Source organism: Solea solea, chromosome 6 (genome assembly GCF_958295425.1).
Source record: "Solea solea chromosome 6, fSolSol10.1, whole genome shotgun sequence".
NCBI lineage: Eukaryota > Metazoa > Chordata > Actinopteri > Pleuronectiformes > Soleidae > Solea > Solea solea.
Window position 1 is genome coordinate 24,863,425 of NC_081139.1, and position 14,638 is coordinate 24,878,062.

Here is a 14,638-nt window from a genome sequence, read left to right on the forward strand (position 1 = left end):
CAAGGGATTTAAGGGGCTCTACCCCCCCCCCCCACACACACACCACAACAACATATAATCAAATAAATAAATAAATGCACACTTCACACATCTTGAAAACATTGAAATAACATTTAAAATGAAATGTTTATATATATGTATATACACATATATGAAAATGTTAATACATTCATACAAAAGCTTTGTTAGTCAAACATAGAAGAGGGTCACATGTCACACATTTGACAGGTGTGATGAAAAGGAACCACAAGAACAGTTTATTTGGACATTGCCCTCAAAAAGGCAACCATTGGGAAATAAAGTATTTATTTTAAATTTTAAATCACAAGTAAATAACATACTGTAAAAGAATAATAAACACTTTCCCAAACCCAAATATGTAAACCTGATTTATGTTGACAATGCAAAAATCTTCAGGGATATTTAATCCAATTAGGGGGAGGAGTCATTACACAGTCAACAATCACCATCCATCATCATGATACTACACAAGAATATGTTTAATAGGCAATGCTATGCTTTTAGTTTTTTACCAGATATTATTTGGAAAAATGTAGCAATTAAAACCTAAAAATGATTTCCATGAAGAGCATCTAAAAAAAAGTCTGTATTTCTGTTTACAATCAAGTGTGGTCTAAAAACAGTGATTTAGTGATTTGAACATGTTTCTCAGCTTTATTGCACTATGAGCGACTTAAAAACATGGTCAGAATGAGATCATCTAAAATACAGTTTTTATGGAGCATAAAAGTCATCTTTGATTGACTTTGTGCTCTATTGTGTGAGTTAAGGTGTGTAATCCCTTTTTTAATCTGAAAACATTTGCATAAGCAATAAATAAGAGGAGTAAACATCATCTTATTAAACAGAAAGTGGTATCACATGGACAGAATTAACATCAAATAATATAAAATTAGAGAAAAATTATACAGACATGATACAGAGAGTGTATCATTTCCTATAAAAAGCTACGGGGACCTGGATGATTCCTGCAATCACTAAATCATGATATTACTGTTGAAACAAACTGAACAAATTACACCGGTGAAACGTCATTCCCAGTTTGTTTGTGCCGACGTTAAAGTCCCTGTAGAACTCTGCACTTAGAACAGATGCTCACATCCTTCTTCACCAAGAAATCACATGTGGATGCCCGTTCTAGTATGATTGGGTCTTTATTAGGCAGCGGATCTTTGGGGGACAGGCCGTGGCACACAACAAATTTTTCCAGGTCCAACAGCAGAGTGACCACCTCATTCGCTGAGGTTAAGCAAGGAGGGTAGTTGTCATACAACGGGTGGGTTGGGAGCAAGGGCTGCTTTTGGACAGTGACCTGATAGAAGAAGCCCGGGTCAATCAGCACCATGGTGTCGGTCATGCTGGACTGTTTGGAACACTGGATGAGCTGCAGCTGTGGGCCTGCCACCATTATGGCATACCATAGGGTCGGTAGAGCGGAGGAGCGCAAAGAGTGGAGTAGTTTCATCAAGTCGTTTTCACTATCGCCATCTGTTGCTGTGGCATCATCCAAACTGAAGACCTGTGTGATCTGCAGAAAAAAACATAAACACAAAAGTGTTACTATTAATTCAACTGCTGCTTACAAGTGATAAAAATAATGTGAAGAATCCATCCCAAATAAAGCCTGCTAGACTGCGTTAAACCAACATGAAAGTCTCAGGGCCACATGGAAACTGCCTTTTGGGAGACCTGAAATGGTATTTTCAACGATTCTTGGATGCATCACCATTCAGATGGTGGCAATTCTGAATTCATTCGCAAATGTCCAAATTCTGATTATTTAAATGTTAAATAACGTAAAATAGACGGTACAAAAAAAGGCAGACCTCGGAAGTGCAATGTGCCGTCATCCGGACACTTTATGGGGAGCACATAACACAGAAGCATGGAGCTGTGATACAGCGGCGCTATTTCACTGACACGGCCATCGCCACACGCGACAACCAAACCAAAACAGAGGTCACGGCCTCACAGGTGAAAGAGGGGAGGATAGAAATGACATGTGATGCTTGGACATCTGTTGCCACCGTATCGTGCGTCACTATAACTGCGCACTAATGTCACATGTGCTCCAAACAAGAGCAATAAATGAATGGATGAGAGCCACACAGGACCTAATGACGCTGAGCTGTTAAACATATTGCACATAAAAGCGTGATTAATTTTACATTTTATATATATATATATTTAAATATGTGAATTGTGATTTAAGATATTACTTCTTTACAAATACTGTTGTAACTTTCCAGTTTACACATGGAAATTAATTTAAATCTTGTTTCTTATTACCAATGCACTGTTGTTAAAAATAGCAGTGGGTAAGTGGTGAGTGGTCACACAGTGAGACAAAAACTTTCAAAGATTCAAAATTCAAGATGACCCTGGTATACTGTGGTGTCCTGTAGTATCCCACTTCACCATCGGGTGGTGGTACAAGTCTGGACACAGGGTATAAGAACGCATTCCTACCAAAGATGATAAATGCATGGATCCACAGAAGTGGAGAGCTTCCATGGCAACAAGAAGGACACTAGTAGAAGAAGAGCTGTCGAGCGAACCAACCGATGCATTCCACCAGACTACGCTGACAACATGAGAGTGGATAGAGATGTGCTGATGGGAGAGTGACAACAGCTTGTGCTTGGTGACAACGGCCTCCTGGATGCACAGCGAGTCGATGCAATGTTGGTGCGGGACAACCTGAACACTTTTTCTCCAGATGCCGCACGGCGCGGTCCCGTGGCAGGATGCAGTTGACTTTTTTTTTATATTGCAAATATGTTGTTGCAAATACAATTATCTGTGGGAGAACCATCAATGCGGTTCCAAAATTCACATTGATGGTGCAACTTGCACATTGGGTCAGTGTGCACTGTGTGTGGAAGTATACCAGGGCCTTGACACTCGTCAGGAGAAACATGGGGTTAAGTTTCTTGCCTAAGGACACATCTGCATGTAGATTAAAGGAGCCGGGAAGTTGGCAACACTGTTTGGCCCGTTTGCTTTATGATGACTTTTATTCCCCTTCATTTCCCCTGACTTGGTTAATTTAGTCACTGTTTCTGTGGTTGTATATATTGCAATGTGTACAACATTGTCTCCATTTATGGTGCAGCAGCTTTGCAGCGCCACGTACGATGCCGTGGTTATGGGTAACTTTTTCAAAACGACAAAGAAAGAGATTGTTTCTGTTTTGCTCCTCTTACGTGTGGATTTGGCCTCAGAAGGACACTTACCATCGGTGCCTCCTCTTCCTCTTCAACATGCTTCTCACCATCTCTGCCAAAGTGTGACCTCTCGGCATCACATCTTTCCTGGTCCTAGTTGACAAGGGTGACATTATGACTTTAACTTTCCACTGAACCTTTTGTCAGTTCTAACTCTAATTTGTGTATATTTCAAATAATAATAATAACAACAATACAAGAAATGTGCTTTGATCCACATCATGAAATCTAATCATCAACATTAAAAACCTTCACTGAATTATCAAATTAACAAACTTATAAAATAATTAACAAATAATAACTTCTACTTTGCTTTGATACAATTCATCAGCCTGTTTTTAGGCATATTTTCCATATGCAAACTTTGAGTACATAAACAGATTAGATAGTTAGGTAGACTTTGGTGCCACCTACTGCTCATCTCAGTGAATTTACCACCACACTAGTATTTGCTTCACAGCAATTGTTGGAAAAACATAAATGCACATTTTCTTTCACAGAATCGTTGAAAACTGTGTTACATTTAAATGAAAACCTCACTTATGACAGCATTAGCAACACATCTCAGATAATCAGATTATTCAACAGAGTTAAAGGCAAAACAAGGGAGCACAGTGTCAAAGGGAAGGACAGATAAGAAGAGAATCTGTCCTTTACAAGGACGTCACATTCACTGTGAGCAGAGCCATCCAAAGAATATTGTTGTGTGTCCTATTCCTCTCCCTTTGTCTCTACATGTTCCATGTCTGTGTCTACACAGTCCAACAAAAATACCACAAAAGGTTTTTGTTTTTTGCCATGGGAATGTAAATTATTCAGTTGTTGTTTAACAATAATAAGCTGTGCTATTCACAAACATGTTCTTGCATTCAACTACTGAATTGGTTTGTAGTGTTTAAGTGATTGGGCTTTATCCATCCATCCACTTTCTACCGCTTTATCCTCGCACAGGGGGTCAGCTTCACTTACGGTTGGCGATGTGGTTTAAAGATTAAATCTCAATTTACCTTCTCAAAAGGGATATTTTTCCTTTTTCAAAAACAAACTACAAATGACAAAGAAATTATTCAAAAACAGGTTTTGACATTATTTTGTTTTGATTTTCCATTCTGGGATTTGAACAAAATTGACCGCTTAAGGTGCAACAAAAAAAAAAGCTTTGAGACAAGCTAAAAAAGATGATATCTTTGTACTGGCTTCAAACTTTGTCCCAACTTTAAGAGTTCTTATCTCCCAATTGTGAAAATAGACAATACTGTGCAAAATGTTTTAGGCCACTATTAGCTTTTTTAGAAATGCTATACAAACCATAAAGTTTAATATTTCTCAATCACTTAATTGGAACATATCCAGAAAATATAGGAAACCTGTATGCAGTTTTAAAATAAAAACACACGTATTTATTGTGACTTGTTCTTAACACTGGGTCTCTTAAACCTGAAGTGGAACTGAATTAATATTACTGGTAAAACTTGTTTGTCCTACTATTTCATGTTGAGAAATATCTGCTGTGCAATTGATCTATTAAACCACTTTTTTTAGAGACATACACACGCTTTGCTAATATACTGGTCCAACTCGGTCACAGTTGGTCTTATGTCACAGACTTTGACAAACTGCTGGTGCCCTGAGACTTTTGCACGATACTGTAAATTGTTCAGAACTTGGGGTCCAACAGTGAGGCCAGGTCATCTGTCGCAGGAGTTCATTTGTCACAGGGTTGCTGTATTTGTCGTCAAGGTACCACAGAATGTTTGTTTTTATTGTTTTAGTGAGCTCAGTGTCTCCCTCCTTTGGTCTATTTCAGGAAACACAGACACGAGCATCCCCGGACAGGGGGTCAGTTAAGTCTTATAACTGTTTGCTTTATTTACAAAATCAAAAACCTCAATGTTTCGTCAAGTGGGCACAAAATACCAACGCTTATCGTCTAACCCGGTCTGTGGCCTTTTCTTTTTCCAGTATATTCTCTATCAAAACTCATCCATGAACTCCTTCTGGTCAGGGGTAAGATAAGGTGGTAGTCCAAGCTCAGCTTATACTGGCCCAATTAAACGGGTAGAAATTTGCTTATTTTCTTTGTCTTTTTTTTTTACAGATCACGCCTTTTTTTAAATACTTGCGGCTCTTTCCTGTTTGCAGCCGTGCAGTGTGCATGTATGGACCGGTGGGGGGAGGGAACAGCCCACTGTAAACTACGAGAGCCCGAGGGAAGCATCGATGGTGGAACTTAAAGAGAAAACCCATACAAAACAGAAGAAACAATATCAACTTACTTGCTGATCGGTTTTATGGTTGCCGATGTGAGGAACTCTGTCAAGTCCATTCCTCTGTCCCAATCTGGCATTATTCATTGGCTGAAAGACAAAGTTAACATTGTGTTTGGACTGAAGTTGTTAAGCTTCTATCAGATATCAACTTATTTACAAACCTGCGTAGGTGATTGGTGGTTTCTCGTGACCAGCTCATTGTGTTCACTGTTGCTGGCAGGCTCAGAGCTCCAACTCATCTACAGCCAGAAAGTCAAAGGAACCTTTAATCAAACGTCTTGCCGGCAGGATTAAAATGTCACTCATTATAAGCTAAGAGGAGCATTGTGTACGCACTGATTGGAAGTTACTGTCATCATCTTCATTGTCAGTGAGGTCCAAGCCAGCTTGCGGTGCTTTGTTTTTCTTTAAATTTGATTTGCGACTGTATGTGTAGTGGGGTCTGGGCCTGCCTGGAAGACTTGGACCCTCTGGCTTACAGTCTCCTTGTCCTATCTGGAAGGGCAATAGGTGTCTCTGCCAAACATTGGCATAGAGATAATTAGAGACGACACAATGACATAATTCCTTCAAGGAACAAGTACGTCATATAAAAAGATTATGGTCTCACCATTGCCTGTCTCTGACACTGCCGTAGACGACACTTCTGTCTCTTTTTGTTGCTGCCTCCGAACTTTGGTTTGTCTACACAGAAATCACATGTGCCGCAGTCCTTCCTGCACATACAGGCTTTGCACTCTCCACACGAGCGTCGTTTCCGCTTCTTGTGCCACTGTAAATATGAAGAATCAAATGACTTTGCACCCGAAACAATTGTGTTGTTCATTGTTTTTAAAAAGATTTCCATTAACACAGCATCACTTCAGGAAATGTCTTCATCCACATGAGAGAACACAACTCTAAACGCTGCAGTAAATATGCCAGGCCTGTATGTGGCACTGTAACGCTGCTACACCAAAAACAGGGATGTTGAGCATGTGCATAAAGCATGGTTGCTGTGTATTTATTTATTTTTAAATAAAGCTTTATTCAAACAAGTATACATTACGATGTATACAATCACAGAAACAGAAAGAACTGACCAAGCCAGGGCAACTAAGGAAATAAACAAAACAATCTCCAAACACAAGAGGGCGACAAAAATGAGAATGATAGCAACTGCTAATGCCAGAGCAAGACGTCGCTTTCCCAAAGTAGAACTTTGGTTACAAAAAAATGGCAAGAGACGCATTCTGAAATGTTCCCACTTTGGCCTCCCTTTTCAAAAAGTATCTTTTTAGGGTTCCCAAACACTGGTTCCCACGTGGCAAGAAAGCCAATGTGACAAAAAACGTAAACCTTTTGTGTGTATGGCCCCTAAGTTAGAGAGTATTGCTGAACTTTGGGTCGATATAAAGAAGTCAAAATCCTGCTTAGACAGTAATGTGTATTGGCTTGAGTAATAAGAAAAGAGAAAATCGGATTATAATTAACAGTACATATATATATATAAAAAAATATACCTCAATGGAAAACAAATGTTTTGATAATAAATGAAATAATTTAACCTAAAATGTTAGTGTTACAGGAGTTACAGGAGCTCATGATACTGTCCATCAAACTTAATCTGATGTATTTTACTTCCATCGGTCAGTCAATACTGATTCAAATAAGCCTGGTTCACACTGAATGCGTCATGTGTTACACTTCAGATACACTTCAATTCAATGTTATTTGTATAGTGCCAAACCCCGACATACATTATCTCAAGGCACTGTATATAAGGCAAAAACCTTCATAATATTATAAAGAGGAGAAAAAGCATCTGCCTCAGCCAGTTGAGGTGAAAATGGGGAAACAGAGGAGAGGTGAGGTAGAGACAGAAGAAAGAGACCAGGACCAGTTCTGAATCAGTGATGACATGTTTATAGAACTACAATGTCATTTATATATGCAGCAGCAGCAGTAGCAGCAGCAGCAGAGATGTCAGTTAAAAAGAAAAATACTCACATCATCGTCATCGTCCGTTGACATATCTTCATCATCTTCTACGTCAATATTGACAGAGAAATTCTCGGTGTCACTGCTTTTGAAACTTGGGAGCTGTGGCAATAACAACATGAGTGAGTGAGGCAGACAATAAGCTATAACACCAACTACTGTGAATTAAGATCAAATTTCATCTCATATTCCAAAAAATGTTACCTGTGCGTCTGCAAATTCACTCTGTAAAATAAAATGGTTGCCATTAGAACTTTATTTTACTTAATATTATATTTTTAAAGCTGTTTACAGTATATATTAAACGTGTACAACAAGTCTGATCTGATCCATAAACTTGTGTATGTACAGATTATTCTTGACCCAGAATTGGTGTATTTGAAAGACTTGTGCTGCTGTGACACTAACTTAACACACAGAACTCTACAACTATGACCATCCAACAGTAAACACATGAATTAGTTTGCATTGGCTATAAAAGCTTCATCTACCTGAAGACTTAAACTCGTGTCATCAAAGTTGTCGGGGATGTCAGGATCGGATGTCTGCTGCTGGTAGCCCCCACTGCCAGGTCCCTGATGCGACACAGAGATACAAAAAGTAGGGTAGTGAAGGCAAGGTTAATATTAGGCAGCAACATGCACAACTGCTGTTGTGTCTAATGTTGCTTACCTTGCGAATAGGACATATGCACTTGCGTTTTCGGCATATACGTTTGCGGGACTCGGGGCTCTGCAATCCATGTTTGCAATTCGCACACTGCCCACAATTGACAGTGTTGTGACATCCTACACACTGTCCACAAGGAATCCACTACAGTTAATAGGAGCGGAAAAAAAAGAAGTGGTTTTGTTTATACATTAGTGTTATAATGCAAATAAAGAGCATGACACTTCAAATAACACCATTCATTAATAGATTTAGGGAAAAATTGCTTCCTGGAAGGAATGTCAGCATGAAATGATGATGAGGTGGGCCTTTATTATCGCACTTTGTCAGAATGGACTTTAAGATGTCCGTCAGACATTCGATTTGAGTAAGGTCTGGTTTGTCTTTTAATAATCTCAGCTGTGCACATTTGCATTTTTCTTTTTAATACAATTAGCATTGCTTTTCATGAGACCATACATTTAATATCAATCTAGCAATGCTGCTATGTCTGGCTTTAATACTGGGAGAAATTACAGGAAAATTGTCCTCTCAGAACTAGAGGGCTTCAAAGTTTTCTTTGTGCTGTGCACATTTTCTTCCTGTCTTAATTTTCCCAAATAAATACAACATCCTCTTCTGAAAAAAAAAAAAACACCTATTTAAATATGGTCGAAAGTCATGACTATGACTATTACTTGGATCACTAAAGTGGACAAAATGTAGCTGCTGATGCACACATCATGCTCACAAACAATGAATTACCTTTCTGAAACGAATCATCGGATGCTCCTTTGTCTTTGAAGATGCTTTAATCAAAGAGACAAATTGGAGTAGGATGAGTACAGCTGTACGGAGGAGGCATGTTCTACTATCTGATTGTTCCACATCAGTTTGGACAGAGAATTACTCGGACTGTTAGGACTGCAGCATTTTCAATGAATCTGTCCAGCTTTAATGATTCATTTTTTATATGGAGAAAACAATCACAATAGTGACATTTAAGTAAAATCATTAAATATTGTAAATCAACATACAATAATTGTTGCAGCCCTAATTTACCCAATAGTACACTTGTGTACATACCCCAACAGGAGGGACAGCAAGGCCTCTTCCTCTGTTTGTCATACCATGTGCCAGTGAAGGAAATGCCACACCTGGCACAGACCCTGCAGTGAAACATTTAGAACATGATGAGAGTCATAATGTACTTCAAACAATAATAATAATGATCATTAGGAATATCAGCAGAAGTCACAGACTCACAGAGTGCTCTCCTCTGACCCGAATTCTCCTTTAATGGACGGCAGCCGCAGTGGTTTGGATGATGAGGGGAAAGGAAGTCTAATTTTATCTTTTGAATCAGAAGTATCATCACTGCGGGAGAATTGTTTTGGTGTGCCCAGTGTATTGTTCAAGGAGACGCCTGACTGAGAGGAAAACATAGTTTTGGGCCCCAGGCTGGGTGTGGGTTTGTAGTAAGAGTCAGGTGTGTCTGCCCCCTCTCCTCTCTCCATGAAGCTGGACTCTGAGGAAGAACGCTCCCGCATCTTTTTCTAATGGATGACAAAGAGAGGGAAAATAACTTTAACATCGTCAGAGCTGACCACTAATGGTCAACTGTCCAAGAACAAAGTTTGGTTTAAAAGCTTTGATCAACACACATCCTCCTGAGACGCAGAAAAATAAACATGTTGCAATGTTCCATTAAATAACTGTCTTGGGGGAAAACAACATGCTGAACTTTTCTAAATTTCATGTCACACTTCTTCAATCATATTATTAATAACACTTCAAGACGCACTTCTTCTTCCTAGTTACACAGAAATGTCACATTTGCTGCATCTCATCTTCTGAGAACTCTGGATCTTCTTAGTAAGATTCTAGACAGTTCTCCGTTTTGTTTAAGTCCCCATGTCCACCACAGAGGACATTGGAAAAATGTGTCGTCTTCAGGAACTTAAAAATGACTGTATATTACCAAAACCACCTCAAACTATTGATTAAAAAGCAACATTTTATCTTAATAAAGACAATATCTGGATAAATGTAATTATTGACTTTTCTTATGCCCATAAAACATGCTGGTCAGTATGAAAATTCTGGAAAGAGAGATCTTGTGGTTCACTAGATACATCCAGAATGTCCTCTCCAGAGCAAAACTGGTTTTATTCTTGTAGACTGTTTTGTTTGTGAAATAAAGATGTGAACCCTTGCACGTTTCATGGGACAAAAACGCATTGGTGGGTCTCAGGAGGATCATGTGAATGATCTGAAAGTAAGTTATCAACAGCTACCTAATTATGAGTTTGGTTATTGTGATAAACATTGGTGGTCAACTTGAACTTGATAACCATGATTACTCATAGATTAAGAAAATCAGGGCCTGATCTTCCATAGATAGGGAGGCAAATACCTTGACTCTGTTTCGAACCCTTGCCGGGGGTACCGCACCATCATAGAACTTCCCTGTCCTGTAATCAAAGGTTGATATGTCGACGTATCCATCCAGCACTGATACCAGTTCTACGCGGCTTCTCACTCGTCCACCTCTTGGGCTGTGAAGGAGAAAAGCAGTTACAACAGCATAACACAGCCAACTACAACAACATGCCTCTCTCCTTCTGCCCTAACTGCAGATGGCATGCATGATATATGACTTTATTGTACATTATGTATAAAGGCACTCACGATAAGTTGACCATGGTAGTTGTGAATTGGGGTTATTTTGTGTGAGGGCTGTCATGGTAAATTAATTTTCTTAGTGCAGTTAGTGAAAGTGGCTCAGCAGCGCAGTGTGTGATGTTACCACAACCTCACCAACAGACAAAATCATGCAGCAAAAGTTATCTACCCTGTTGGCACATATACATTTTTTTACTGCCTTTGTCCTCCCTCTAATAACTGTGTGTGTGTGTGTGATTTTTTTTAAACACTTCACGTCATTTACTTACACAGTTGTGTTTAACGTGACAATAATGGTTCTGAGAGGAGAGTTGCTATTACTTTTAAGCAATAGCATCTCTCTCTCTCTTCCTCTGCTAGGCTAGGAAAGGCACCGTGTGTGAATATATGCGTAACACAGTGAGTTCACCGGTCAACAAGTGTGTGTCCAGCAGATTGAGAGCCACAGTAGTTCACACAGTGAATCAGTGATAGAGCGAGTTGTCTTTCTACTAGAAGGTTGTGGGTTTGATTTCCAGCTCTGCTAGTCTACATGCTGATGTGACTGTTTGAGGTGCTTTTGGTCATGACATTCTTGAATAAGAAAATGCTGTGAGCTGTAGCGTGTAACTTTTTAATATGAATAAAAGTCAGCTGGGGAAAAATCACTGTCCCGTCTGCTTGGCTGCAAATGCCAAGATGTGCCCACAGAAATGTTGAGACATCCTCCACCTTGGTGTCACAAAGCTGCAGGAGGCGTGCCTCTGTCATCCACCACAGAAGTTGCACCCAGCTCAGCTCATAAAGGTAGAGAAACATAGTTTGTGGTCACAGCTATGCCATGGCTGCCAGTGGGGATGCCAAGAATTTTAACCAATTAACAAAAGGCTCACCAAATAAAATCTACACCCACTCTACGATATCCAAAGAATGTCCATTACAAGTTTGTAAACTGGTCACGCTCCTGCAATAAAGTCCATGGAAAAAATCAGCTATCAGTCAATTATCAAGGTTGAGACACTTGACCCAAAGTTCCTCCTGACGGCTGTGATGGCACTGCATGAATGGGTATGAAAAGTGTGAGTGAATGGGTGTGAATGACTGTAGTGTAAAGCAGCTTTGAGTGGTCATCAAGACTAGAAAAGCACCACATAAATACAAACCATTTTCATTTATTTATGATCCCATTCAAACCTGGTATCATCATTGATCTGAGTGATCTGATCACAAGTGGACAGCTCTAAGCCCATGTTGCCAAAAATGGAAGATGTCATCAACTTATGATAGGACGGGACAGTATTCACCTTAGATAATATATATCCTTCTGACCAACACTGCTCCCTGATCGCCGAATAACTTCTTTACGTTTCCAACCTTCTCCAAGTGCAGGCCATTCCTCCCATCCCTCATCAGGATGTGACTGCCTTCGCGGAGGAGCATAAATCCTGAAAGAGATGTAAAAATCTTTGTATCACACAGGGAAAATAGATTGCACAGGAAGCCATCCAAGAAAATGTTGATATAAGCTATGTGGTCATGTCTTTGCTTTTACCTTTCAGATTTCCAAAACATAAAGCTATCTCGTGGAGGTTGCTGATAAACAATCTATTTCCACATGCTTTATTCGAATATGAATTGCACCATTTTGCTAATTAGATTTTAAATTGAATTGTAGGCTCTACATTAGTTAAGCGATGTGAATTGGAGATATTCTAATTGGCACAGCAGCAGATAGTCGCAAAATAAAATAATGAAAGAAACAAATAGGATAAATACTACAACAAGGCTACAAGGCTGCGAAAATGACCACAGAGTGAAGGATTACATTATTTTAGACTAGATTTACTTGTCAACCTACGGGTAAATCTTTTTGAAGGCCTTCTCGCTGCCTGCCACACTCTCACTCCTCTCACTCTCTCCTGCCAGGCTTTCTTCTTCTGCATCATCACCATCGTCGAAATCCTCAAGGGGCTCCAACCAGTCAGCAGGAGGATCACCAGCCGTGGCCTTCGCATCTCCTTGAGACTCTTCTACGTCCGGTGTAAGAAGGCTGTGTGACAGTACTGGAGCCATCTCTGAGCCGTGGGCTGCCTTGTTGATCATCATTTCCTCCTCATCCTCCTGCACAGGCGCTGAGCCTGGGATCAGCTTCACTGATGACTCCTCGGTCATTGATGCATCAGTTCGGGCGACAATCGGCCCACAGTGATTTCTTGAAGTCGAATACGATAAACTCTACAGTCGATCTTGTATCTGTATTAAAATAAATCACTATGAACCCGGAAATGAGCAAGTGTGTTAATAAACAGAGGTGTCACACGCCATACGTTTCCATAAATAGTCTTGCTACGGTAGCTTGAACGGACTCATTCGCTTTCTTTAAGTGGCAATTATTTAATAAGCAAATGTGTGGTATTCATAACTAGCACGAGACACTAGTCTAGTGTGGTTAGCGTTAGCTTGTTTCCATGATTGTGTAGCTAACGAAATATCAACAGAATAAGTGGCTAGCAGCAGATACTAGCGTCACTGACCCCGGCTAACGTGAATGCACTTATGGTTATTTCCCAACTAAATATGAAAAATACGTATTTCGTATTTTACTTCAAGCAGTGAGATATGAGAAACACCTACGTTAGACGGCTGGAGACATAAGTGATAACGGGAGTAGCATAGCTAGCCAACGTTAGCCGTTAATGGCGCCCGTGTGTGTGTGTGTGCTGAAGCCTCCAAGTTGGGGGCGCTTCTTCTTCATCATCATCATCATCTTCTTCTTCTTCTTCTTCTTCCTCTTCTTGGTGCATTATCGCCATCTACTGGACTGGAATGTGGATCTGCAGGGGAGATGGATGACCCTTGTTTCGCTGAAGTAATTGATTACAACGTTGTTAAGTTTCTCTGAATGGTATCTATTTGTTAATGTTGCTATGAGTTTAGTTCTTTAGTTCTTTAGTTCTTGTCTTTCTTGCAGTCTATCAGTACATGTTTGACAGTTTCAGGTTGAAGACACATTCTATTACATGGGGAGGAAGCTCCTCTAAAAAATTGGGAGACCTGTTCACTCCTGGTTCTATCACTCCAGGACTGCTCTTATAAGTGGCTGATAAATCCATCATCTCCGCCTAGACATTGTTGTATATAATTGACCTTTTTATATTTGGTTTTAACATGGTAAATATGTTGACCGCAGGTCAGCTTTTTGTTAATATTAACTCCAATACTTTCATCCAGTATTTGTTCATATCATTTTTATTGCAGTTTGTATCTTCTTTTTTAAATACTCCTCTGATGCCAAGTGCCCCATACTCAGTATATAACAACTTTCCTATGTCATGCTCAATCAGGGTTAGGGTTAAATAGCAGGGGGCTCCACACTGTACCCAGGGGGGTTCCTTTCTGCATTTTGTGAAGTATTCTGGACCCACTTAAACCTCTACTTCTATTACTACCTCTTTATATTCCACATCATCTTGAAATGCTTGCTTCAGAAGGTACGTCACATTGAGATAAAGACTCAGCTAAAGGAATCTAACAGGTTTCCAACACTGACAGAAACAATGTAGGAACAAAGATATTAACAGCTAAATGTCCTGGGTCTCCTTCTCCTCACATACAATTCACTGGGAAAATAATCAGTGTCTAAATTGATTGAAATGGACACTCCCTTATGATTTAATTGCAACAATTATCTAAATGTTCCTGGTTATAACACAATTTATTTGAACTAATAAAAAAAAAAAATCGTATTTGAGATTCAAAATACATCGTTTGGAAATATTAAAAATATTTTCTGATTTGAACATTGGTTTTGTGAAGACTTGCTACTGT

The 14,638-nt window shown here is 39.6% G+C and overlaps 1 protein-coding gene across 4 annotated transcripts; it reads right to left on the reverse strand.

Moving 5' to 3' along the window:
- Nucleotides 1-107: 107 nt before the first annotated feature.
- Nucleotides 108-13,577, reverse strand: mbd1b (methyl-CpG binding domain protein 1b). 4 transcript variants are annotated; one of them, XM_058632317.1, is made up of 17 exons: nt 13,445-13,577; nt 12,669-13,063; nt 12,115-12,255; nt 10,563-10,704; nt 9,413-9,702; nt 9,233-9,315; nt 8,912-8,955; nt 8,171-8,311; nt 7,990-8,073; nt 7,703-7,723; nt 7,508-7,600; nt 6,129-6,290; nt 5,855-6,034; nt 5,680-5,757; nt 5,525-5,605; nt 3,258-3,341; nt 108-1,549 (listed from the first exon to the last, which is right to left on the reverse strand). In XM_058632317.1, the coding sequence occupies exons 2-17, from the start codon at nt 12,980-12,982 to the stop codon at nt 1,079-1,081; spliced, it is 2,409 nt and encodes an 802-aa protein (XP_058488300.1). In that variant the 5' UTR covers nt 12,983-13,063; nt 13,445-13,577; the 3' UTR covers nt 108-1,078. The 4 variants fall into 4 exon arrangements, with proteins under 4 accessions (XP_058488300.1, XP_058488299.1, XP_058488302.1 ...); XM_058632316.1 differs by having other exon boundaries at nt 12,669-13,570; XM_058632319.1 differs by lacking the exon at nt 5,855-6,034 and having other exon boundaries at nt 12,669-13,571.
- Nucleotides 13,578-14,638: the final 1,061 nt, after the last annotated feature.

Coding starts and splice junctions, on each gene's coding strand:
- mbd1b (XM_058632317.1), bottom strand. CDS start 12,982: ATGACCGAGGAGTCATCAGTGAAGCTGATCCCAGGCTCAGCGCCTGTG. Junction 8,956..9,232: donor TTGCTGTCCCTCCTGTTGGG/GTATGTACACAA, acceptor CTTTGATTAAAG/CATCTTCAAAGACAAAGGAG. Junction 5,606..5,679: donor ACCACCAATCACCTACGCAG/GTTTGTAAATAA, acceptor TTTGTCTTTCAG/CCAATGAATAATGCCAGATT.